Here is a 26,136-nt window from a genome sequence, read left to right as displayed (position 1 = left end):
CATGTACCCACGAAAATTTCCAAAAAATCACTTTTTAATTTTTTCCAAAAAATTCGTGGGTCTGAGAAAAAATTGTTTCAAACAAAAGTTGTCGGGAATAACAAGGACTGTACGTAGGTAAAAGAAATTTGCTTTTATCTGTCATACAGCCCGAGAAAATGGGGAAAAACCTCAAATTAAAAAATGTCAATTTGCTCCACTACTATGGAAAAAATTCAAATTTTTTTTGTACTATAAGAAGCCTGGCCGAAAACTGAACAAAAAACTATTCTACACTTTTTTTCGAAAAACGAACAGGGAGGGAGTTATGGGCATTTTACGAGTTTTGGCCCTAACAACTCAAAAAAATTGAAATTTTTTAAAAAGTTGTCCGAATTGAAAAATTTTTTTACTCACGTGTAGAGAATGAAAAAACAAGAAAAAAATCCTTATTACATTAATCTCTATTTCCCATAGAAGAGGCAAGAAATTAATTTTTGCTCATAGTACCAAAAGGGTATGCATGTACCCATGAAAATTTCCAAAAAATCACTTTTTAATTTTTTACAAAAAATCCGTGGGTCTGAGAAAAAATTGTTTCAAACAAAAGTTGTCGGGAATAATAAGGACTGTACGTAGGTAAAAGAAATTTGCTTTTATCTGTCATACAGCCCGAGAAAATGGCGAAAAACCTCAAATTAAAAAATGTCAATTTTCTCCACTACTATGGAAAAAATTCAAATTTTTTTTGTACCATAAGAAGCCTGGCCGAAAACTAAACAAAAAAGTATTCTACACTTTTTTTCGAAAAATGGATAGGGAGGGAGTTATGGACATTTTTTGGATTTTGGCCCTAACGAACCAAAAAAATTGAAAATTTTTAAAAAGTGGTCCGATTCGAAAAATTCTTTTACTCACGTGTAGAGAATGAAAAAACAAGAAAAAAATCCTAATTACATTAATCTCTATTTCCCATAGCAGAGGCAAGAAAATTGTTTTTAGTCACAGTACGAAAGGGGTGTGCATGTACCCATGAAAATTTCCAAAAAATCACTTTTTAATTTTTTCCAAAAAATCCGTGGGTCTGAGAAAAAATTGTTTCAAACAAAAGTTGTCGGGAATAACAAGGACTGTACGTAGGTAAAAGAAATTTGCTTCTATCTGTCATACAGCCCGAGAAAATGGGGAAAAACCTCAAATTAAAAAATGTAAATTTTCTCCACTACTATGGAAAATATTTAAATTTTTCTTGTACCATAAGAAGCCTGGCCAAAAACTGAACATAAAAGTATTCCACACTTTTTTTCGAAAAACGAACAGGGAGGGAGTTACGGACATTTTTCGGATTTTGGCCCTAACGACCCAAAAAAATTGAAAATTTTTAAAAAGTTGTCCGAATCGAAAAATTCTTTCACTCATGTGTAGAGAATGAAAAAACAAGAAAAAAATCCTAATTACATTAATCTCCATTTCCCATAGGAGAGGCAAGAAAGTTGTTTTTAGTCACAGTACGAAAAGGGTGTGCGTGTACCCATGAAAATTTCCAAAAAATCACTTTTTAATTTTTTTTAAAAAAATCTATGGGTGTGAGAAAAAGTTGCTTTAGACAAAAGTTGTCAGGAATAAGAAGGACTATACGTAGGTAAAAGAATTTTGCTTCTATCTGTCATACAGCCCGAGAAAATGGGGAAAAACCTCAAATTAAAAAATGTCAATTTTCTCCGCTACTATGGAAAAAATTCAAATTTTTCTTTTACCATAAAAAGCCTGGCCGAAAACTGAACAAAAAAGTATTCTACACTTTTTTTCGAAAAACGAACAGGGAGGGAGTTATGGACATTTTTCGAGTTTTGGCCCTAGCGACCCAAAAAAATTGAAAATTTTTAAAAAGTTGTCCGAATTAAAAAATTCTTTTACTCACGTGTAGAGAATGAAAAAACAAGAAAAAAATCCTAATTACATTAATCTCCATTTCCCATAGGAGAGGCAAGAAAGTTGTTTTTAGTCACAGTACGAAAAGGGAGTGCATGAACCCACGAAAATTTCCAAAAAATCACTTTTTAATTTTTTCCAAAAAATCCATGGGTCTGAGAAAATATTGTTTTAGACAAAAGTTGTCGGGAATAAGAAGGACTGTCCGTAGGTAAAATAAATTTGCTTCTATCTGCCATACAGCCCGAGAAAATGGCGAAAAACCTCAAATTAAAAAATGTCAATTTTCTGCACTACTATGGAAAAAATTCAAATTTTTCTTGTACCATAAGAAGCCTGGCCGAAAACTGAACAAAAAAGTATTCTACACTTTTTTTCGAAAAACAAACAGGGAGGGAGTTATGGACATTTTTCGGATTTTGGCCCTAACGACTCAAAAAAATTGAAAATTTTTAAAAAGTTGTTCGAATTGAAAAATTATTTCACTCGTGTGTAGAGAATGAAAAAACAAGAAAAAAATTCTAATTACATTAATCTCCATTTCCCATAGGAAAGGGAAGAAAGTTGTTTTTAGTCACAGTACGAAAAGGGTATGCATGTACCCATGAAAATTTCCAAAAAATCACTTTTTAATTTTTTCCAAAAAATCTATTGGTCTGAGAAAAAATTGTTTTAGACAAAAGTTGTCAGGAATAAGAAGGACTGTCCGTAGGTAAAAGAAATTTGCTTCTATCTGTCATACAGCCCAAGAAAATGGCAAAAAACCTCAAATTAAAAAATGTCAATTTTCTCCACTACTATGGAAAATATTCAAATTTTTCTTGTACCATAAGAAGCCTGACCGAAAACTGAACAAAAAAGTATTCTACACTTTTTTTCGAAAAATGGATAGGGAGGGAGTTATGGACATTTTTTGGATTTTGGCCCTAACGAACCAAAAAAATTGAAAATTTTTAAAAAGTGGTCCGATTCGAAAAATTCTTTTACTCACGTGTAGAGAATGAAAAAACAAGAAAAAAATCCTAATTACATTAATCTCTATTTCCCATAGCAGAGGCAAGAAAATTGTTTTTAGTCACAGTACGAAAGGGGTGTGCATGTACTCACGAAAATTTCCAAAAAATCACTTTTTAATTTTTTCCAAAAAATCCGTGGGTCTGAGAAAAAATTGTTTCAAACAAAAGTTGTCGGGAATAACAAGGACTGTACGTAGGTAAAAGAAATTTGCTTCTATCTGTCATACAGCCCGAGAAAATGGGGAAAAACCTCAAATTAAAAAATGTCAATTTTCTCCACTACTATGGAAAATATTCAAATTTTTCTTGTACCATAAGAAGCCTGGCCGAAAACTGAACATAAAAGTATTCTACACTTTTTTTCGAAAAAGGAACAGGGAGGGACTTATGGACATTTTTCGGGTTTTGGCCCTAACGAACCAAAAAAATTGAAAATTTTTAAAAAGTTGTCCGAATTAAAAAATTTTTTCACTCACGTGTAGGGCACAAAAAAACAAGAAAAAAATCATTATTACATTAATCTCCATTTCCCATAGAAAAGGCAAGAAAATTGTTTTTGGTCACAGTATGAAAGGGGTGTGTGTGTACCCATGAAAATTTCCAAAAAATCACTTTTTAATTTTTTTCAAAAAATCCGTGGGTCTGAGAAAAAATTGTTTCAAACAAAAGTTATTGGGAATAACAAGGACTGTACGTAGGTAAAAGAAATTTGCTTCTATCTGTCATACAGCCCGAGAAAATGGGGAAAAACCTCAAATTAAAAAATATCAATTTTCTCCACTACTATGGAAAAAATTCAAATTCTTTTTGTACCATAAGAAGCCTGGCCGAAAACTGAACAAAAAAGTATTTTAGAGTTTTTTTCGAAAAACGAACGGGGAGCGAGTTATGGACATTTTTCGGATTTTGGCCCTAACGAACCAAAAAAATTGAAAATTTTTAAAAAGTTTTCCGAATCGAAAAATTCTTTTACTCACGTGTAGAGCATGAAAAAACAAGAAAAAAATCCTTATTACATTAATTTCCATTTGCCATAGGAAAAGCGAGAAAATTGTTTTTAGTCACAGTACAAAAAGGGTATGCATGTACCCATGAAAATTTCCAAAAAATCACTTTTTAATTTTTTACAAAAAATCTGTGGGTCTGAGAAAAAATTGTTTTAGACAAAAGTTGTCGGGAATAAGAAGGACTGTACGTAGGTAAAAGAAATTTGCTTCTATCTATCATACAACCCGAGAAAATGGGGAAAAACCTCAAATTAAAAAATGTCAATTTTCTCCACTACTATGGAAAATATTCAAATTTTTCTTGTACCATAAGAAGCCTGGCCGAAAACTGAACATAAAAGTATTCTACACTTTTTTTCGAAAAAGGAACAGGGAGGGAGTTATGGACATTTTTCGGGTTTTGGCCCTAACGAACCAAAAAAATTGAAAATTTTAAAAAAGTTGTCCGAATTAAAAAATTTTTTCACTCACGTGTAGAGCATGAAAAAACAAAAAAAAAATCCTAATTACATTAATCTCCATTTCCCATAGAAAAGGCAAGAAAATTGTTTTTGGTGACAGTATGAAAGGGGTGTGTGTGTACCCATGAAAATTTCCAAAAAATCACTTTTTAATTTTTTTCAAAAAATCCGTGGGTCTGAGAAAAAATTGTTTCAAACAAAAGTTATCGGGAATAACAAGGACTGTACGTAGGTAAAAGAAATTTGCTTCTATCTGTCATACAGCCCAAGAAAATGGCAAAAAACCTCAAATTAAAAAATGTCAATTTTCTCCACTACTATCGAAAAAATTCAAATTTTTTTTGTACCATAAGAAGCCTGGCCGAAAACTGAACAAAAAAGTATTCTACACTTTTTTTCGAAAAACGAACAGAGAGGGAGTTATGGGCATTTTTCGGGTTTTGGCCCTAATGACCCAAAAAAATTGAAATTTTTTAAAAAGTTATCCGAATCGAAAAATTCTTTCACTCACGTGTAGAGAATGAAAAAACAAGAAAAAAATCCTAATTACATTAATCTCTATTTCCCATAGAAGAGGCAAGAAATTAATTTTTGCTCATAGTACCAAAAGGGTATGCAAGTACCCATGAAAATTTGCATAAAATCACTTTTTAATTTTTTCCAAAAAATCTATTGATCTGAGAAAAAATTGTTTTAGACAAAAGTTGTCAGGAATAAGAAGGACTGTCCGTAGGTAAAAGAAATTTGCTTCTATCTGTCATACAGCCCGAGAAAATGGGGAAAAACCTCAAATTAAAAAATGTCAATTTTCTCCACTACTATGGAAAAAATTCAAATTTTTAAATTTTTCTTATACAATAAGAAGCCTGGCCGAAAACTGAATAAAAAAGTATTCTACACTTTTTTTCGAAAAACGAACAGGGAGGGACTTATGGACATTTTTCGGGTTTTGGCCCTAACGAACCAAAAAAATTGAAAATTTTTAAAAAGTTGTCCGAATTAAAAAATTTTTTCACTCACGTGTAGGGCACAAAAAAACAAGAAAAAAATCATTATTACATTAATCTCCATTTCCCATAGAAAAGGCAAGAAAATTGTTTTTGGTCACAGTATGAAAGGGGTGTGTGTGTACCCATGAAAATTTCCAAAAAATCACTTTTTAATTTTTTTCAAAAAATCCGTGGGTCTGAGAAAAAATTGTTTCAAACAAAAGTTATTGGGAATAACAAGGACTGTACGTAGGTAAAAGAAATTTGCTTCTATCTGTCATACAGCCCGAGAAAATGGGGAAAAACCTCAAATTAAAAAATGTCAATTTTCTCCACTACTATGGAAAAAATTCAAATTTTTTTTGTACCATAAGAAGCCTGGCCGAAAACTGAACAAAAAAGTATTCTACACTTTTTTTCGAAAAACGAACAGAGAGGGAGTTATGGGCATTTTTCGGGTTTTGGCCCTAATGACCCAAAAAAATTGAAATTTTTTAAAAAGTTATCCGAATCGAAAAATTCTTTCACTCACGTGTAGAGAATGAAAAAACAAGAAAAAAATCCTAATTACATTAATCTCTATTTCCCATAGAAGAGGCAAGAAATTAATTTTTGCTCATAGTACCAAAAGGGTATGCAAGTACCCATGAAAATTTGCATAAAATCACTTTTTAATTTTTTCCAAAAAATCTATTGATCTGAGAAAAAATTGTTTTAGACAAAAGTTGTCAGGAATAAGAAGGACTGTCCGTAGGTAAAAGAAATTTGCTTCTATCTGTCATACAGCCCGAGAAAATGGCAAAAAACCTCAAATTAAAAAATGTCAATTTTCTCCACTACTATGGAAAAAATTCAAATTTTTAAATTTTTCTTATACAATAAGAAGCCTGGCCGAAAACTGAATAAAAAAGTATTCTACACTTTTTTTCGAAAAACGAACAGGGAGGGACTTATGGACATTTTTCGGGTTTTGGCCCTAACGAACCAAAAAAATTGAAAATTTTTAAAAAGTTGTCCGAATTAAAAAATTTTTTCACTCACGTGTAGGGCACAAAAAAACAAGAAAAAAATCATTATTACATTAATCTCCATTTCCCATAGAAAAGGCAAGAAAATTGTTTTTGGTCACAGTATGAAAGGGGTGTGTGTGTACCCATGAAAATTTCCAAAAAATCACTTTTTAATTTTTTTCAAAAAATCCGTGGGTCTGAGAAAAAATTGTTTCAAACAAAAGTTATTGGGAATAACAAGGACTGTACGTAGGTAAAAGAAATTTGCTTCTATCTGTCATACAGCCCGAGAAAATGGGGAAAAACCTCAAATTAAAAAATGTCAATTTTCTCCACTACTATGGAAAAAATTCAAATTCTTTTTGTACCATAAGAAGCCTGGCCGAAAACTGAACAAAAAAGTATTTTAGAGTTTTTTTCGAAAAACGAACGGGGAGCGAGTTATGGACATTTTTCGGATTTTGGCCCTAACGAACCAAAAAAATTGAAAATTTTTAAAAAGTTTTCCGAATCGAAAAATTCTTTTACTCACGTGTAGAGCATGAAAAAACAAGAAAAAAATCCTTATTACATTAATTTCCATTTGCCATAGGAAAAGCGAGAAAATTGTTTTTAGTCACAGTACAAAAAGGGTATGCATGTACCCATGAAAATTTCCAAAAAATCACTTTTTAATTTTTTACAAAAAATCTGTGGGTCTGAGAAAAAATTGTTTTAGACAAAAGTTGTCGGGAATAAGAAGGACTGTACGTAGGTAAAAGAAATTTGCTTCTATCTATCATACAACCCGAGAAAATGGGGAAAAACCTCAAATTAAAAAATGTCAATTTTCTCAACTACTATGGAAAATATTCAAATTTTTTTTGTACCATAAGAAGCCTGGCCGAAAACTAAACAAAAAAGTATTCTACACTTTTTTTCGAAAAACGAACAGGAAGGGAGTTATGGACATTTTTCGGATTTTGGCCCTAACGAACCAAAAAAATTGAAAATTTTAAAAAAGTTTTCCGAATCGAAAAATTCTTTTACTCAGGTGTAGAGCATGAAAAAACAAGAAAAAAATCCTAATTACATTAATCTCTATTTCCCATAGAAGAGGCAAGAAAATTGTTTTTAGTCACAGTACGAAAGGGGTATGCAAGTACCCACGAAAATTTCCAAAAAATCACTTTTTATTTTTTTCCAAAAAATCCGTGGGTCTGAGAAAAAATTGTTTCAAACAAAAGTTGTCGGGAATAACAAGGACTGTACGCAGGTAAAAGAATTTTGCTTTTATCTGTCATACAGCCCGAGAAAATGGGGAAAAACCTCAAATTAAAAAATGTCAATTTTCTCCACTACTATGAAAAAAATTCAAATTTTTTTTGTACTATAAGAAGCCTGGCCGAAAACTGAACAAAAAACTATTCTACACTTTTTTTCGAAAAACGAACAGGGAGGGAGTTATGAAGATTTTTCGAGTTTTGGCCCTAAAGAACCAAAAAAATTTAAAATTTTTAAAAAGTTGTCCGAATTGAAAAATTCTTTTACTCACGTGTAGAGAATGAAAAAACAAGAAAAAAATCCTAATTACATTAATCTCCATTTCCCATAGAAGAGGCAAGAAAATTGTTTTTAGTCACAGTACGAAAGAGGTATGCAAGTACCCATGAAAATTTCCAAAAAATCACTTTTTAATTTTTTCCAAAAAATCCGTGGGTCTGAGAAAAAATTGTTTCAAACAAAAGTTATCGGGAATAACAAGGACTATACGTAGGTAAAAGAAATTTCCTTCTATCTGTCATACAGCCCGAGAAAATGGGGAAAAACCTCAAATTAAAAAATGTCAATTTTCTCCACTACTATGGAAAAAATTCAAATTTTTCTTGTACCATAAGAAGCCTGGCCGAAAACTGAACAAAAAAGTATTCTACACTTTTTTTCGAAAAACGAACAGGGAGGGAGTTATGGACATTTTTCGGGTTTTGGCCCTAACGACTCAAAAAAATTGAAAATTTTTAAAAAGTTGTTCGAATTAAAAAATGTTTTCACTCACGTGTAGGGCACAAAAAAACAAGAAAAAAATCCTAATTACAATAATCTCCATTTCCCATAGAAGAGGCAAGAAATTTATTTTTGCTCATAGTACCAAATGGGTGTGCATGTACCCATGAAAATTTCCAAAAAATCACTTTTTAATTTTTTACAAAAAATCCGTGGGTCTGAGAAAAAATTGTTTTAAATAAAAGTTGTCGGGAATAAGAAGGACTGTACGTAGGTAAAAGAAATTTGCTTCTATCTGTAATACAGCCCGAGAAAATGGGGAAAAACCTCAAATTAAAAAATGTAAATTTTCTCCACTACTATGGAAAAAATTCAAATTTTTCTTATACCATAAGAAGCCTGGCCGAAAACTGAACATAAAAGTATTCTACACTTTTTTTCGAAAAACGAACAGGGAGGGAGTTATGGACATTTTTCGGGTTTTGGCGCTAACGAACCAAAAAAATTGAAAATTTTTAAAAAGTTGTCCGAATCGAAAAATTCTTTTACTCACGTGTAGAGAATGAAAAAACAAAAAAAAAATCCTAATTACATTAATCTCTATTTCCCATACCAGAGGCAAGAAAATTGTTTTTAGTGACAGTACGAAAGGGGTATTGTACCCATGAAAATTTCCAAAAAATCACTTTTTAATTTTTTCCAAAAAATCTATTGGTCTGAGAAAAAATTGTTTCAAACAAAAGTTATCGGGAATAACAAGGACTGTACGTAGGTAAAAGAAATTTGCTTCTATCTGTAATACAGCCCGAGAAAATGGGGAAAAACCTCGAATTAAAAAATGTCAATTTTCTCCACTACTATGGAAAAAATTCAATTTTTTTTTGTACCATAAGAAGCCTAACCGAAAACTGAACAAAACAGTATTCTACACTTTTTTTCGAAAAACGAACAGGGAGGGAGTTATGGACATTTTTCGGGTTTTGGCCCTAACGACTCAAAAAAATTGAAAATTTTTAAAAAGTTGTCCGAATTGAAAAATTCTTTTACTCACGTGTAGAGAATGAAAAAACAAGAAAAAAATCCTTATAACATTAATCTCTTTTTCCCATAGCAGAGGCAAGAAAATTGTTTTTAGTCACAGTACCAAAAGGTACCCATGAAAATTTCCAAAAAATCACTTTTTATTTTTTTTTTTTAAATCCGTGGGTCTGAGAAAAAATTGTTTCAAACAAAAGTTGTCGGGAATAACAAGGACTGTACGTAGGTAAAAGAAATTTGCTTCTATCTGTCATACAGCCCGAGAAAATGGGAAAAAACCTCAAATTGAAAAATGTCAATTTTCTTCACTACTAAGAAAAAAATTTAATTTTTTTTTGTACCATAAGAAGCCTGGCCGAAAACTGAACAAAAAAGTATTCTACACTTTTTTTCGAAAAACGAACAGGGAGGGAGTTATGGACATTTTTCGGATTTTGGCCCTAACGAACCAAAAAAATTGAAAATTTTTAAAAAGTTGTCCGAATCGAAAAATTCTTTTACCCACGTGTAGAGAATGAAAAAACAAGAAAAAAATCCTTATTACATTAATCTCCATTTCCCATAGGAGAGGCAAGAAAATTATTTTTAGTCACAGTACGAAAAGCGTGTGCATCTACCTATAAAAATGTGTAAAAAATAACTTTTTAATTTTTTTCAAAAAATCTGTGGGTCTGAGAAAAAATTGTTTGAAACAAAAGTTATCGGGAATAATAAGGACTATACGTAGGTAAAAGAAATTTGCTTCTATCTGTCATACAGCCCGAGAAAATGGGGAAAAACCTCAAATTAAAAAATGTCAATTTTCTCCACTACTATGGAAAAAATTCAATTTTTTTTTGTACCATAGGAAGCCTGGCCGAAAACTGAACAAAAAAGTATTCTACACTTTTTTTCGAAAAACGGACAGGGAGGGAGTTACGGACATTTTTCGGATTTTGGCCCTAACGAACCAAAAAAATTGAAAATTTTTAAAAAGTGGTCCGAATTGAAAAATTCTTTCACTCACGTGTAGGGCACAAAAAAACAAGAAAAAAATCCTAATTACATTAATCTCTTTTTCCCATAGCATAGGCAAGAAATTTATTTTTGCTCATAGTACCAAATGGGTGTGCATGTACCCACGAAAATTTCCAAAAAATCACTTTTTAATTTTTTCCAAAAAATCCGTGGGTCTGAGAAAAAATTGTTTCAAACAAAAGTTGTCGGGAATAACAAGGACTGTCCGTAGGTAAAAGAAATTTGCTTCTATCTGTCATACAGCCCGAGAAAATGGGGAAAAACCTCAAATTAAAAAATGTCAATTTTTTCCACTACTATGGAAAAAATTCAAATTTTTCTTGTACCATAAGAAGCCTGGCCGAAAACTGAACAAAAAAGTATTTTAGACTTTTTTTCGAAAAACGAACAGGGAGGGAGTTATGGACATTTTTCGGGTTTTGGCCCTAACGAACCAAAAAAATTGAAAATTTTTAAAAAGTTGTCCGAATCGAAAAATTCTTTCACTTACGTGTAGAGCATGAAAAAACAAGAAAAAAATCCTTATTACATTAATCTCTATTTCCCATAGGAAAAGCAAGAAAATAGTTTTTCTTATATTCCCAATAATTCCAGAACAATAAAATAAATAAATAAATAACCCGCCCCCCTTTTCCCCTTCAAGGCCTCAGCCCCCGCGCGGTCTCCACCTCGTTCGGATGTCGCGTAAACGTGGCGATCTGCCTCCAGGGGGCCTCCAGCCCCGAACCTTCGACCGTTTACGTGGACCTGAGGGCCCTGAGGAACGACCGGGTCAGTCTGGTGGAACGGGGAAGTCCCCACAGTCTCTGCCTGATGGAGAGCGGCAAACTTTTGCCGGGCGTAAAAGTGATAATCGCGAATCCCGAATCGAAAGGTGAGAAAGAGAAGAGGAGGATAAATAATAAAAATCGGTTTTTTCACTCATTTTTTTTAGGTCAATGTGGTGATTCGCATCTGGGAGAGATCTGGGTGCAAAGCGGGCATAACGCCAGCGGGTATTTCACCATTTACGGGGACGAGTCGGAGTACGGGGACCATTTTAATGCCCGTTTGGTCACGGGGAATACCGGGGAGGTTTACGCCCGAACCGGGTATTTGGGCTTTTTGAGGAGGACCGAGGGAGTTGAGAAGTAAGTTCCTTCTAAATACACTTCAGGTGTTTCTTGAGGATAAATTTGATGTACGAAACATTGTTCTAGGTTAGACATTTCTCGAGTTAGAAGTGTTTTTTGTCACGGGGTTTATTGGAAAATCACTCTTGAGGTTTTAAGTGAATTTTTCAGGCAAAGTTGGAGTAGTAAATATTTTTTGAGTGTCTTTAGAGTTAGCAAGCCCTGAGGATGAATTCAATAGGAGAAACGTCTTTTTTTAAGTGGAAATATTGCTTTAATAAAACACTTTTTATGTAGGGATAATCTGCTCTAAGAATGTTTTCTCACTTTATTTGAGGATAACCTCAAAATAACTTTGAGGATTTTTCTAAAAGTTTTATATAAAGCAGAAGGGTTTTATGATAAACAAAACGAGGGGTTATAGTTTTTTCTAGGTTAAGTAGTTTAGGAGCTACATGAAGATTTACATAACAAGTCATTAGAACAAAATATGAATTTAAGGGTAATTTAGGACACTTTTGCTCATAATTCAAAAACTACTTGACTTTTTTTAATAATTCTTTTACACCAGCTTAATGTAATTCCTGAAGATGGATTTGATATACAAAACGCGGTGTTAGCTCAAAAATTCACGGTGCTAGGGCACTTTTGGTATACACTCACTCTGCTCTCCACTTTCTTTGAGTATAACTTCAAAACGGTTTTGAGGATTTTTCTGAAAGTTTTATATAAAGCTGAAGGGTTTTATGATAAACAAAACGAGGGGTTATAGTTTTTTATAGGTTAAGTAGTTTAGGAGTTACATGAAGATTTACATGACAAGTCATTAAAATAAAATTAGGACACTTTTGCTCATAATTCAAGAACTACTTGACTTTTTTTAATAATTCTTTTACACCAGCTTAATGTAATCCCTGAAGATGGATTTGATATACAAAACGCAGTTTTAGCTCAAACATTTATTTGAAGATAACCTCAAAACAGTTTTGAGGACTTTTAGGTACATGAAACATAAGTGGAATTGTAATTTTTCCAATTGTAGGCATACAGGGTGCCAAAAGTTGAATGATTGTGAAGAATATTTAGGGATTTTCTTTAGGGAGAAAATTAGGGGATTTTGGGTAAAATCTTTGGGAATTTTTAGTGACTTTTGAAGGCATACAGGTCAGCCAACATTAAACTTTTGAAGAAAATTTTAGTGACTTTTGGAGGGACTTTTCAAAGTGTTTATCGACTTTTGGGGATTTTTTAGTGACTTTTGGGTCAAGCTGGTACTTTTTTCAATTTTTAAATACCTTTTTGGGGAAGTTGGTGACTTTTTAGGGGATTTTTTATTCAATTCGTTGTGCGTTCGGAAGAAATTGGGGATTTTTTTAATGATTTTTAGATTAAATTGAAGACTTTTTTAAAAAATTTTTAGTGACTTTTGGGTTCAGTTGGTACTTTTTAAAAGTCTTAATAGTTTGTTGAAGAAATTGGTGGATATTTTAAATTTTTATCAAATCTTAGGCACTTTTGGTGACTTTTTTTGATGAATTTTTCAATTTTTAGTGACTTTTGCAGGGAATTGGGGTTTTTTAGTAATTTTTGGGTTAAACTGGTGTCTTTTTTAGGGATTTTTTCAATTTTTAATCACTTTTAGTGGAACTTTTCCATTTTTGGTGACTTGGGTACTTTTGGTGACTTTTTCAACCTTTAGTGACTTTTGAAGGGAGTTGGTGATTTTCTTTTAGTTTTGGTGGCTTTTTGAGGAAATTGGGGATTTTTTAGTGACTTTTGGAGGAAGTTGGTGGGGGTTTGTTAAAACAAAACAAAGCGGTTATAGTTTTTGTAGGTTAATTAGTCTAGGAGTTACATAACAAGTCATTAAAATGTGCGGTGAATTTGAAGAGGAATTTCTGCACTTTTGCTCATAATTCAAAAACTACCCAACTTTTCTTAATAGTTCTTTTACTCCAACTTAAAGTAATCCCTGAAGATGGATTTGATAACCAAAACATGGTTTTATTTCAAAAATTCTTAATGCCAGAGCACTTTTGCTATAGACCCAATGTGCTAAGATTGTTTTCCCACTTTCTTTGAGGATAACCTCAAAATAACTTTGAGGATTCTTATAAGGGTTTTATAAAAAGCTGAAGGGTTTTATGATAAACAAAACGAGGGGCTATAGTTTTTTTTAGGTCAAGTAGTTTTGGAGTTACGTAGGAATTTACATGATCCTCTCTTTAGCAGAAAAAGTTTAATTTAGACACATTTCATCATAACTTGAAAACTACTTAACTTTTCTCAATAATTCTTTTACTACAACTCAAAGTGATCCCTGAAGATGGATTTGATAGACAAAACACAATTTTAGCTCAAAAATTTACGGTATCAGAGTAGTTTTGGTATAGACAGAATTTGTCCTAAGATTGTCTTCTCACTTTTTTTGAGGATAACCTCAAAATAACTTTGAGGATTCTTATAAGGGTTTTATAAAAAGCTAAAGGGTTTTATGATAAACAAAACGAGGGGCTATAGTTTTTTATAGGTTAAGTAGTTTAGGAATTACATGAAGATTTACATGACAAGTCATTAAAATAGAATATGAATTTAAGGGTGAATTAGGACACTTTTGCTCATAATTCAAAAACTATTTGACTTTTTTTAATAATTCTTTTACTCCAACTTAATGTAATTCCTGAAGATGGATTTGATGAAAAAGACGTAATTTTAGGTCAAAAATTCACGGTGCTAGGGCACTTTTGGTATAAACTCACTCTGCTCTCCACTTTCTTTGAGTATAACTTCAAAACGGTTTCGAGGATTTTTCTAAAAGTTTTATATAAAGCATAAGGGTTTTATGATAAACAAAACGAGGGGTTATAGTTTTTTCTAGGTTAAGTAGTTTAGGAGCTACATGAAGATTTACATAACAAGTCATTAGAATAAAATATGAATTTAAGGGTAATTTAGGACACTTTTGCTCATAATTCAAAAACTACTTGACTTTTTTTAATAATTCTTTTACACCAGCTTAATGTAATTCCTGAAGATGGATTTGACGAAAAAAGCGTCATTTTAGCTCAAAAATTCACGGTGCTAGGGCACTTTTGGTATAAACTCACTCTGCTCTCCACTTTCTTTGAGTATAACTTCAAAACGGTTTCGAGGATTTTTCTAAAAGTTTTATATAAAGCATAAGGGTTTTATGATAAACAAAACGAGGGGTTATAGTTTTTTCTAGGTTAAGTAGTTTAGGAGCTACATGAAGATTTACATAACAAGTCATTAGAATAAAATATGAATTTAAGGGTAATTTAGGACACTTTTGCTCATAATTCAAAAACTACTTGACTTTTTTTAATAATTCTTTTACACCAGCTTAATGTAATTCCTGAAGATGGATTTGACGAAAAAAGCGTCATTTTAGCTCAAAAATTCACGGTGCTAGGGCACTTTTGGTATAAACTCACTCTGCTCTCCACTTTCTTTGAGTATAACTTCAAAACGGTTTCGAGGATTTTTCTAAAAGTTTTATATAAAGCTGAAGGGTTTTATAATAAACAAAACGAGGGGTTATAGTTTTTTCTAGGTTAAGTAGTTTAGGAGCTACATGAAAATTTATATGACAAGTCATTAAAATAGAATATGAATTTAAGGGTGAATTAGGACACTTTTGCTCATAATTCAAAAACTACTTGACTTTTTTTAATAATTCTTTTACTCCAACTTAATGTAATTCCTGAAGATGGATTTGATATACAAAACGCGGTGTTAGCTCAAAAATTCACGGTGCTAGGGCACTTTTGGTATAAACTCACTCTGCTCTCCACTTTCTTTGGGTATAACTTCAAAACGGTTTTGAGGATTTTTCTAAAAGTTTTATATAAAGCTGAAGGGTTTTATGATAAACAAAACGAGGGGCTATAGTTTTTTCTAGGTTAAGTAGCTTAGGAGTTACATGAAGTTTTACATGACAAGTCATTAAAATAAAATTAGGACACTTTTGCTCATAATTCAAGAACTACTTGACTTTTTTTAATAATTCTTTTACACCAGCTTAATGTAATTCCTGAAGATGGATTTGATATACAAAACGCAGTTTTAGCTCAAACATTTATTTGAAGATAACCTCAAAACAGTTTTGAGGACTTTGAGGTACATGAAACATAAGTGGAATTGTAATTTTTCCAATTGTAGGCATACGGGGTGCCAAAAGTTGAATGATTCTGAAGAATATTTAGGGATTTTCTTTAGGGAGAAAATTAGGGGATTTTGGGTAAAATCTTTGGGAATTTTTGAGGAATTTTTGGACTTTTGAAAGCATACAGGTCAGCCAACATTAAACTTTTGAAGAAAATTTTAGTGACTTTTGGAGGGACTTTTCAAAGTGTTTATCGACTTTTGGGGATTTTTTAGTGACTTTTGGGTCAAGTTGGTACTTTTTTCAATTTTTAAATACCTTTTTGGGGAAGTTGGTGACTTTTTAGGGGATTTTTTATTCAATTCGTTGTGCGTTCGGAAGAAATTGGGGATTTTTTTTAATTTTTAGTGACTTTGAAGAAATTGGGGATTTTTTTAGTGATTTTTAGATTAAATTGAAGACTTTTTTAAATTTTCTAGTGACTTTTGGGTTCAGTTGGTACTTTTTAAAAGTCTTAATAGTTTGTTGAAGAAATTGGTGGATATTTTAAATTTTTATCAAATCTTAGGCACTTTTGGTGACTTTTTTTGATGAATTTTTCAATTTTTAGTGACTTTTGCAGGGAATTGGGGTTTTTTAGTAATTTTTGGGTTAAACTGGTGTCTTTTTTAGGGATTTTTTCAATTTTTAATCACTTTTAGTGGAACTTTTCCATTTTTGGTGACTTGGGTACTTTTGGTGACTTTTTCAACCTTTAGTGACTTTTGAAGGGAGTTGGTGATTTTCTTTTAGTTTTGGTGGCTTTTTGAGGAAATTGGGGATTTTTTAGTGACTTTTGGAGGAAGTTGGTGACCTTTTTAGGGAATTTGTTCAAGTCTTAGTGGTTTTTCAAGGAAATTGGTGGGGGTTTGTTAAAACAAAACAAAGCGGTTATAGTTTTTGTAGGTTAATTAGTCTAGGAGTTACATGACAAGTCATTAAAATGTGCAGTGAATTTGAAGAGGAATTTGGGAACTTTTGCTCATAATTCAAAAACTACCCAACTTTTCTTAATAGTTCTTTTACTCCAACTTAAAGTAATCCCTGAAGATGGATTTGATAACCAAAACATGGTTTTATTTCAAAAATTCTTAATGCCAGAGCACTTTTGCTATAGACCCAATGTGCTAAGATTGTTTTCCCACTTTCTTTGAGGATAACCTCAAAATAACTTTGAGGATTCTTATAAGGGTTTCATAAGAAGCTGAAGGGTCTTATGATAAACAAAACGAGGGGCTATAGTTTTTTTTAGGTCAAGTAGTTTTGGAGTTACATAGGAATTTACATGACACTCCCTTTAGCAAAAAAAGTTCAATTTAGACACATTTCATCATAACTTGAAAACTACTTAACTTTTCTCAATAATTCTTTTACTACAACTTTAAGTGATGCCTGAAGATGGACTTGATAAACAAAACACAATTTTAGCTCAAAAATTTACGGTATCAGAGTAGTTTTTGTATAGACACAATTTGCTCTAAGATTGTCTTCTCACTTTCTTTGAGGATAACCTCAAATTAACTTTGAGGATTCTTATAAGAGCCTTATAAGAAGCTGAAGGGTCTTATGATAAACAAAACGAGGGGCTATAGTTTTTTTTAGGTCAAGTAGTTTTGGAGTTATATAGGAATTTACATGACACTCCCTTTAGCAGAAAAAGTTCAATTTAGACACATTTCATCATAACTTGAAAACTACTTAACTTTTCTTAATGATTCTTTTACTACAACTTAAAGTGATCCCTGAATATGGATTGGATAGGCAAAACACAATTTTAGCTCAAAAATTTACGGTATCAGAGTAGTTTTTGTATAGACACAATTTGCTCTAAGATTGTCTTCTCACTTTCTTTGAGGATAACCTCAAAATTACTTTGAGGATTCTTAGAAGAGCTTTATAAAAAGCTGAAGGGTCTTATGATTAACAAAACGAGGGGCTATAGTTTTTTTTAGGTCAAGTAGTTTTAGAGTTACATAGAAATTTACGTGACACTCTCTTTAGCAGAAAAAGTTCAATTTAGACGCATCTCATCATAACTTGAAAACCACTCAACTTTTCTCAATAATTCTTTTACAACAACTTAAAGTGATCCCTGAACATGGATTAGATAAGCAAAACACAATTTTAGCTCAAAAATTTACGGTATCAGAGTAGTTTTTGTATAGACACAAGTTAATCTAAGATTGTCTTCTCACTTTCTTTGAGGATAACCTCAAAATAACTTTGAGGATTCTTATAAGGGTTTCATAAGAAGCTGAAGGGTCTTATGATAAACAAAACGAGGGGCTATAGTTTTTTTTAGGTCAAGTAGTATAGGAATTTACATGACACTCCCTTTAGCAGAAAAAGTTCAATTTAGACGCATTTCATCATAACTTGAAAACTACTTAACTTTTCTCCATAATTCTTTTACAACAACTTAAAGTAATCCCTGAAGATGGATTTGATAGACAAAACACAATTTTAGCTCAAAAATTTACGGTATCAGAGTAGTTTTTGTATAGACACAATTTGCTCTAAGATTGTCTTCTCACCTTCTTTGAGGATAACCTCAAAATAACTTTGAGGATTCTTATAAGGGTTTCATAAGAAGCTGAAGGGTCTTATGATAAACAAAACGAGGGGCTATAGTTTTTTTTAGGTCAAGTAGTTTTGGAGTTATATAGGAATTTACATGACACTCCCTTTAGCAGAAAAAGTTCAATTTAGACACATTTCATCATAACTTGAAAACTACTTAACTTTTCTCAATAATTCTTTTACTACAACTTTAAGTGATCCCTGAAGATGGACTTGATAAACAAAACACAATTTTAACTCAAAAATGTACGGTACCAGAGTAGTTTTTGTATAGACACAATTTGCTCTAAGATTGTCTTCTCACTTTCTTTGAGGATAACCTCAAAATAACTTTGAGGATTCTTATAAGGGTTTCATAAGAAGCTGAAGGGTCTTATGATAAACAAAACGAGGGGCTATAGTTTTTTTTAGGTCAAGTAGTATAGGAATTTACATGACACTCCCTTTAGCAGAAAAAGTTCAATTTAGACGCATTTCATCATAACTTGAAAACTACTTAACTTTTCTCCATAATTCTTTTACAACAACTTAAAGTAATCCCTGAAGATGGATTTGATAGACAAAACACAATTTTAGCTCAAAAATTTACGGTATCAGAGTAGTTTTTGTATAGACACAATTTGCTCTAAGATTGTCTTCTCACTTTCTTTGAGGATAACCTCAAATTAACTTTGAGGCTTCTTAGAAGAGTTTTATAAAAAGCTGAAGGGTCTTATGATAAACAAAACAAGGGGCCATAGTTTTTTTTAGGTCAAGTAGTTTTGGAGTTACATAGGAATTTACATGACTCTCTCTTTAGCAGATAAAGTTCAATTTAGACACATTTTATCATAACTTGAGAACTACTTAACTTTTCTCAATAATTCTTTTACAACAACTTAAAGTGATTTCTGAAGATGGATTAGGCGTCAGAAACGTGGTCTTTTAGGCCCACAATTTCTTGATCTAGAGCTCTTTGAGTGCATATGTTTCCTCTAAATAAATTACTCTAACCCAAACGCGAACCAATTTCCGTGACTTTAAGTACGTGGTCCGCGGACAAACCGCATGAAGACTGCCAGGAACAGGTTTTTATTCAAATTAAATGGGATATTGCGGTACCACCCTCCCCCGTCTGGTTTAGAGTAATTTGCGCCCCTAAATTTGAGTTAATTAAATTAAATAAATCAGCTGCACGGACGACACGACAACGACCGTCTCGACCCAAAACAGCAGCGACACCGAATCGGTGGGTTCCTCGCACCATTTGGTACCGGGCGCCCTCGACTCCCCCGCCGAACTCCACGACGCCGTTTTCGTCGTCGGCGCTCTGGACGAGACGATCGTACTGCGAGGGATGCGGTACCACCCGATCGACATCGAGAACTCGGTGCTGCGCTGTCACAAGAAAATCGCCGAGTGCGCCGTCTTCACCTGGACGAATTTGTTGGTGGTGGTGGTCGAATTGGACGGGAACGAGAGCGAAGCTTTGGATCTGGTCCCTTTGGTGACCAACACCGTGTTGGAGGAACATCATTTGATCGTCGGGGTGGTGGTGGTGGTCGATCCGGGCGTGGTACCGATTAATTCGCGGGGCGAGAAGCAACGGATGCACCTGCGCGACGGTTTTTTGGCCGATCAGTTGGATCCGATTTATGTCGCGTACAACATGTAACCCGAGGCGGATTATTACGGGGACGACGTTAAACGGCGGTTTCTGATGAGACACGCCCGCAAACGGGTCACCCTGCGACAGATGAGCGTTTAGGGTTGAATCGGATCTCTGGAATAGGTTGGCTTAAATCGCGTTGTTTCAGCGAGTTTTCTGGCTAAATCTGAGCGAAGGTTGTTCCCTACAATTGACGGGGAACAAGTTTTCGTTGACTTTTCTTAACAGTTCTTTTGCTCCCTCTTAATGTCTTTCCTGAGGGTGGATTTGACAGTCGAAACGCAGTTTCAGCTCAAAAATTGACGGTGCTAAAGGGTGCCAAAAGTTTTGAACGATCGTGAAGGAAATCTAGGGATTTTTTTTTTTTAGGAAAGAAAATTGGAGGCATTTAGGGATTTTTCAAAGATTTCTTCTTCAATTTTTAGTGACTTTTGAAGTGACTTTAGTGATGCGTTTGGAGGACTTTTAGTAACTTCCGGAGAAAATTGCGATTTTTTTTAGTGATTTTTGGATAAAATTGGGTGATTTTTCTGGTTTTTAGTGACTTTTGAAGGAAATTGGGCAATTTCTGTATTAAATTTGGGAATTTTTCAATTTTTAAATATTTTTTGCATTAAATTGGTGACTTTTTGGGTATTTTTTTAAGTCTCAGTGGCTTTTCCAGGAAATTGGTGGATTTTTTAAATTTTTAGTGACTTTTGGGTGAAGCTGGTGACTTTTTTGGGGAATTTTTTCAAGTTTTAGTGGCTTTTCAAGGAATTTGGGGAATTTTTAGGGACATAGGAAATTGGGATTTTTTTTAGTGACTTTTGGATTAAATTGAGGGATTTTTAGTGACCTTTGCGTTAAGCTGGTGACTTTTTTGGGGTGTTTTTTCAATTATTGGGGGGTTTTCCAGGAAATTAGGGAACAATGACTTTTGGGGGAAATTGGGGATTTTTTAGTAATTTTTTAAATTAAATTGGGGGATTTTTTCAATTTTTAGTGACTTTTGGGTTAAGTTGGTGACTTTTTTGTGGTGTTTTTTCAATATTAGGGGGTTTTCCAGGAAGTTAGGGAATAATGACTTTTGGAGGAAATTGGGGATTTTTTAGTAATTTTTTATTTAAATTGGGGATATTTCAAATTTTTAGTGACTTTTGGGTTAAGTTGGTGACTTTTTTGGGGTGTTTTTTCAATTCTTAGGGGGTTTTCCAGGAAGTTAGGGAACAATGACTTTTGGAGGAAATTGGGGATTTTTTATTTAAATTGGGGATTTTTCAAATTTTTAGTGACTTTTGGGTTAAGTTGGTGACTTTTCTGGGGTGTTTTTTCAAGTCTTAGGGGGTTTTCCAGGAATTTGGGGAATAATGACTTTTGGGGGAAATTGGGGATTTTTTAGTAATTTTTTTAATTAAATTGGGGGATTTTTTCAATTTTTAGTGACTTTTGGGTTATGTTGGTGACTTTTCTGGGGTGTTTTTTCAATATTAGGGGGTTTTCCAGGAAGTTAGGGAATAATGCCTTTTGGAGGAAATTGGGGATTTTTTAGTAATTTTTTATTTAAATTGGGGGATTTTTTCTATTTTTAGTGACTTTTGGGTTAAGTTGGTGACTTTTTTGGGGCATTTTTTCAAGTCTTAGTGGCTTTTTGAGGAATTTGGGGAATTTTTCTCATTTTTAGTAACTTTTGGCAAAAATCTGGTAATTTTTTAGTGATTTTTTGATTAAATTGGGGGAATTTTTTCAATTTTTGTATAAATTCTTATAAAAGGTTTACAAAAACCTGAAGAGGTTTATGCTAAACAAAACGAGGGGCTATAGTTTCTTGTGGCTTAAGTATTTTTAAAGTTACAAAAGGATTTACTTAACAAAACCTTGAAAACAGTTAAAATTCAGGTTGCATGCGACACAAAATTCTTTCTAACTTAAAAACTATTTCGGTTTTTTTAATAATTCTTGTGCACCGATTTAAAGGGATTCCTGAAGATGGATTTGATGTAAGAAACGTCTCTCTAGGACCGAGATTTATCGAGTTAGAGCTATTTGTATGCACGATGGTCCCTGAGAGAGTTATTGGCATTTTTTTTGGATTTTGGTCCTAAAGACCCAAAAAAATTTGACTTTTTTTTATTTTTTTTTTAAAAGCCTTCCATGACTACAGATTGATGCAATAAAAACGCTAAAATAAAATTTGAAATTTTTTTGGCCAAAATTTCAAAGGGGTAAAGTAAGTAAAATTGAGAAAAAGCGGTTTTTATTTTTTTCCAAAAAATCCATGGGTCTGAGGAAAAATTGTTTGAAACAAAAGTTGGTGGAAATATTAAGGCCTGCACGCTACTAAAGAAATTTTGCTTCTACTTGTAATACAGCCCGAGAAAATGGGAAAAAACCCCAAATCAAATAAATTTCATTTTCTCCATTCCTATTAGAAAAATTTAACTTTTTCTGTCACCATAAGAAGCCCCGTCCTACTCTGAACAAAAAAGTATTTTACACTTTTTTTCGAAAAATAAACAGGGACGGACTTATGGGCATTTTTCGGGTTTTGACCCTACTACTACCCAAAAAAATTCAAAAATTTTAAAAAGTTATCCGAATCGAAAAATTCTTTTACTGAGGTGTAAAGCACAAAAAACCAAGCAAAAAAGTCTTGTTTCATTAATCTCCATTTCCCATAGGAAAGGCACATTAAGACCTTATAATCTTCAGACTATAATCCTTAATAGTCCAGGTGCACTCTTAAAAATTCAAAAATGGCTATAAACCAACCTTCCAATAATAATTAACAAAAAATTTTATTTGTGCCCTTGGACTAGGTCCGTCTTTAGTGATAGTCCAGGCGCATCAGTCTTAAACAAAAAATCCATTAATAGGACAAAATTAGACTTACACACTCTGTCTACAAAACCCTATAGTCCAGGTACTAAATTTAATGATTATTGAACCTAGGCTCTTGCACTAAGTCTATAGAATTCATTCTACATCCATAGTCCAGGCGTGCATGTACTAAAAAAATCCCTACACACTCATCTTATAGTTCAGGCGTCCCAGTACTATAAATAATTATTAATTCGACCAAATTAGAGGAACTGAAAAAAAAAACGAGTATCTGGTTTCACATCAATTTCGCATGAGAAAAATCCTTAAAATAATTTGCTAATAATTCTTTTACTCCAAGTTAATGTAATCCCTGAAGATGGGTTTCATGTAAGAAACGTCTCTCTAGGTCCGGGCTTTACTACGTTAGGTGCAGACGTTCTTTGACATAAAAAAATTTGAACTTTGGTCGAGTATAACTAGAAAACTACTTGGGGGAATTTCATCGGGTTTTTAGGGAAATTTGAAGGGTTTTCTGCTGAATAAAACGATATATTTTACTGTCCCGGAGGTCCACTACTTTTTGAGTTATCTGAGGAAGAAATCCTGTAAGAAGACAGTCACTTTGCTTAGGTTCCTCTGATTTGGGTACAGGACTTTGACACCCAAGAAGTAAATTGTTGGGAATTTTCTTGATAGGTTATAGCCAGAAAATGAGGAAACAACGAGACAATTAATTCCAAATATGCCAGATTTCCACCGTACCTACTCTGCCATATTTAAACGTGATTATAATTTTTAGCCTCTCCCCCCCGTATTATATTTAACGTCGTATTCACACTACTTCATACTTGGCTCAAGTAAATTCGTTCAACTTCTCGTTAGTACTTTTATCATTAACTACGTCACTACTTTTATATTATTGCAATTATGAGTTGTGATAGATTTTTATGTTATATGTGTATGTACAATATGATGTTATTATAAGTCAAAAAGTGTACATTGTTTTTACGCGTATTTCGGACCAATTTCGATAATCCGGCATATAGAGGGCGTTCCACCCCCACCCCCCCTTTTAAATGTATTCTAGTCTGTGTATTTTTTTTTTGTTTATTTGTTTGTTTACGCTTGAAATGCTCAAAATTTCTTTGATTATTTAAAATTCGCGGTATTTTTGCACAAAAAAAAATAATAGTAATAATAATAATAAAACAATTTTCGAGTATATGACAATATAGTATATATTATTATAATTTAGTTTTGTGTATATATTAGTTAAATTAATGTAGGAATAGATTTTTTTTTAGTGCATTAGGTATCTTTTTCTGTTATGTATTTTTAAACAACAGCAAAAGAAAAAAAAAACGAATTTTTTTCATTTTTAAGTATATGATATACTATTGTGAACACACATTGCAAATAATGATTAAATGTATCTTTATACAAACCCGAAGGGGGTTAGTTTATTTTCCTCTTAGTGCTTGCGAAATTGGCCTTTTTTGTCAGTTTCGAAGGTCAAAACCTCTCAAGATTAATTAAGGCCCTAGTTGGTTACTTGGACAGTCTTTTTTTAGGGAAACATCAGTTTTTTCCCTTAAAAAAGACCTAAAAGGGCACAACTTTTAAAGAAAAAAGAGTTCCAACCAAGAGGCCACTCAATTAGGAACAGAAGACAGGAACGCAGTGGAACCAAAACAAAAGGGTCATTTTGAGGCCCAACTGTGTAAAAAAGGGGCATTTTGAGGCCCAACTGTGTCCAAAAACAGCCCAAAAACGAATAACGAATACTCAAATAGACTGCTTTATTGTCTGTTTGAAAAAATGCCCCAGTTACTTACTGTCCGTAATAAACCGGGTAAAAGATTGTTTGAAACTTATAGACTAACTGGGAATCTTAAATAATTCAAAAACCCCCTTTTATTAATTATCATTAACCAATTAATTAACCGAATCCCGAAATTAATTAACCCCCCATTAAACGAAGCACTTAATGACTACTACCACATTTGCTATACTAATTAATTGGATGTTATACGACTCTACTATTGCGGGGGTTTGATTCAGGTAGCAGGTAGGCATCTTTGTCGGAGATGTCTATTCAGGGAAAGTGAATCGATCCCTGCCTACTGCAGATTCCAGGTGCTTTCTGGCCCGGAAAGCTAGTACCTGTTTAGGGTCCCTTGTCCAGGGTTACGGACGAAGAAGACGACAGGATGGAGAGCAGCTTCTGGATTATGATTCGGCTTTTGTCGAAAGGTTGGTATCCTTTTTCCTATTTTTTTTTGTTAATACAATAATTGAGGCGTCCCGGTTTCTAAACTCTCTAAATCCATTTTATACAAAAAATAAGGTAAGGGCCCTGCTGCCATCTATAATTGCTTTTTTATTCTTTCTCTAAATAATATCTGCACTAAAACTTCTTCAATCCATAATAAAAATTAGATGTAATATTTCCGGCCACGGTAGCCAGAAACTCTCTCACTCTTTCCTAGATACTATTTCAAAACTCCTTAGGTCCTTTCATTTAATCCGTTATCAAAACTGCTTACATCCCATAATAAATAAATAAATAAGGTCTTTAATAAGTCAAACAAAGTTACAAAATTTTTTTTTTAACAAATAATAATATACAAAATAATGTAATTTAATTTAAATAGTACAGGAATGGCGAAGTCTAGCAAATAAATGCTATTCTACTTAACCATGTGCATGTACCTATGCTTACTAAAAGTAAGAGAAGAAAAAAAGAGAATCAATCCCTAAACTGTTAGCCATATTACAAACAAAAACATAACAGAGCCATTCAATACACCACTTGCAGTATCAATGTGAGGGGAGACCCATATACAGTTCTGAACAATCTATGAAGCAGCAGCGAGAAGCGTCTTAAAGATACAAAAAAAAGAACAAAAATAAATCAGATCATAAATTCACTGGACGATTTTGTGTATCTAAAAGATAATTTTTTACTTTAAATTTAAATTTATTAAAATTGAAAAGTCGAAATTCGTCAGGAAGTGAGTTAATCAAGCTAATTGCATTATAAGAAAAAGATCTAGTATAGAGAGCAGTTCGAAATTGTGGCATTGAAAACTTTAACTTATATCTTATATTGACAGAGTGAGCAGAACGTATTGTTTTAAAAATGGTACGCAAGATATTAAAATTTCGATCTTGATTAGATAAAAGTTTATATGTAAAATTACTTAAGTGATGTTTCCAAATATTATCCATTCTTAACCATTTTAAATCGATTATTTTTTGAGAGATGTGATCGCGTTTTTTAAGATCAAAAATTAGACGAGCGCAAGCATTTTGCATTACTTGAAGCATATTTTTGTGAAGCGAGTCAAAAAATTTAAAAAGTGTCTATTTGTAAACAGAATCTTTAGCCTCGAGA

The 26,136-nt window shown here is 32.8% G+C and overlaps 1 protein-coding gene across 1 annotated transcript in view; it reads left to right on the top strand.

Moving 5' to 3' along the window:
- Positions 1-23,333, top strand: part of LOC126747662 (disco-interacting protein 2) — a 149,571-nt gene extending 126,238 nt beyond the window's left edge. The window contains exons 24-26 of the mRNA XM_050456425.1: positions 11,076-11,306; positions 11,367-11,562; positions 19,460-23,333. Of these exons, the coding sequence (XP_050312382.1) occupies positions 11,076-11,306; positions 11,367-11,562; positions 19,460-19,943 (911 nt within the window). The 3' untranslated portion in view covers positions 19,944-23,333. The remainder of the gene's footprint in view (positions 1-11,075; positions 11,307-11,366; positions 11,563-19,459) is intronic.
- Positions 23,334-26,136: the final 2,803 nt, after the last annotated feature.

Source organism: Anthonomus grandis, chromosome 19 (assembly GCF_022605725.1).
Source record: "Anthonomus grandis grandis chromosome 19, icAntGran1.3, whole genome shotgun sequence".
Lineage (NCBI taxonomy): Eukaryota > Metazoa > Arthropoda > Insecta > Coleoptera > Curculionidae > Anthonomus > Anthonomus grandis.
The sequence above is the reverse complement of the archived record's forward strand: the minus strand, read 5'-3'. Positions and strand labels throughout refer to the sequence as shown.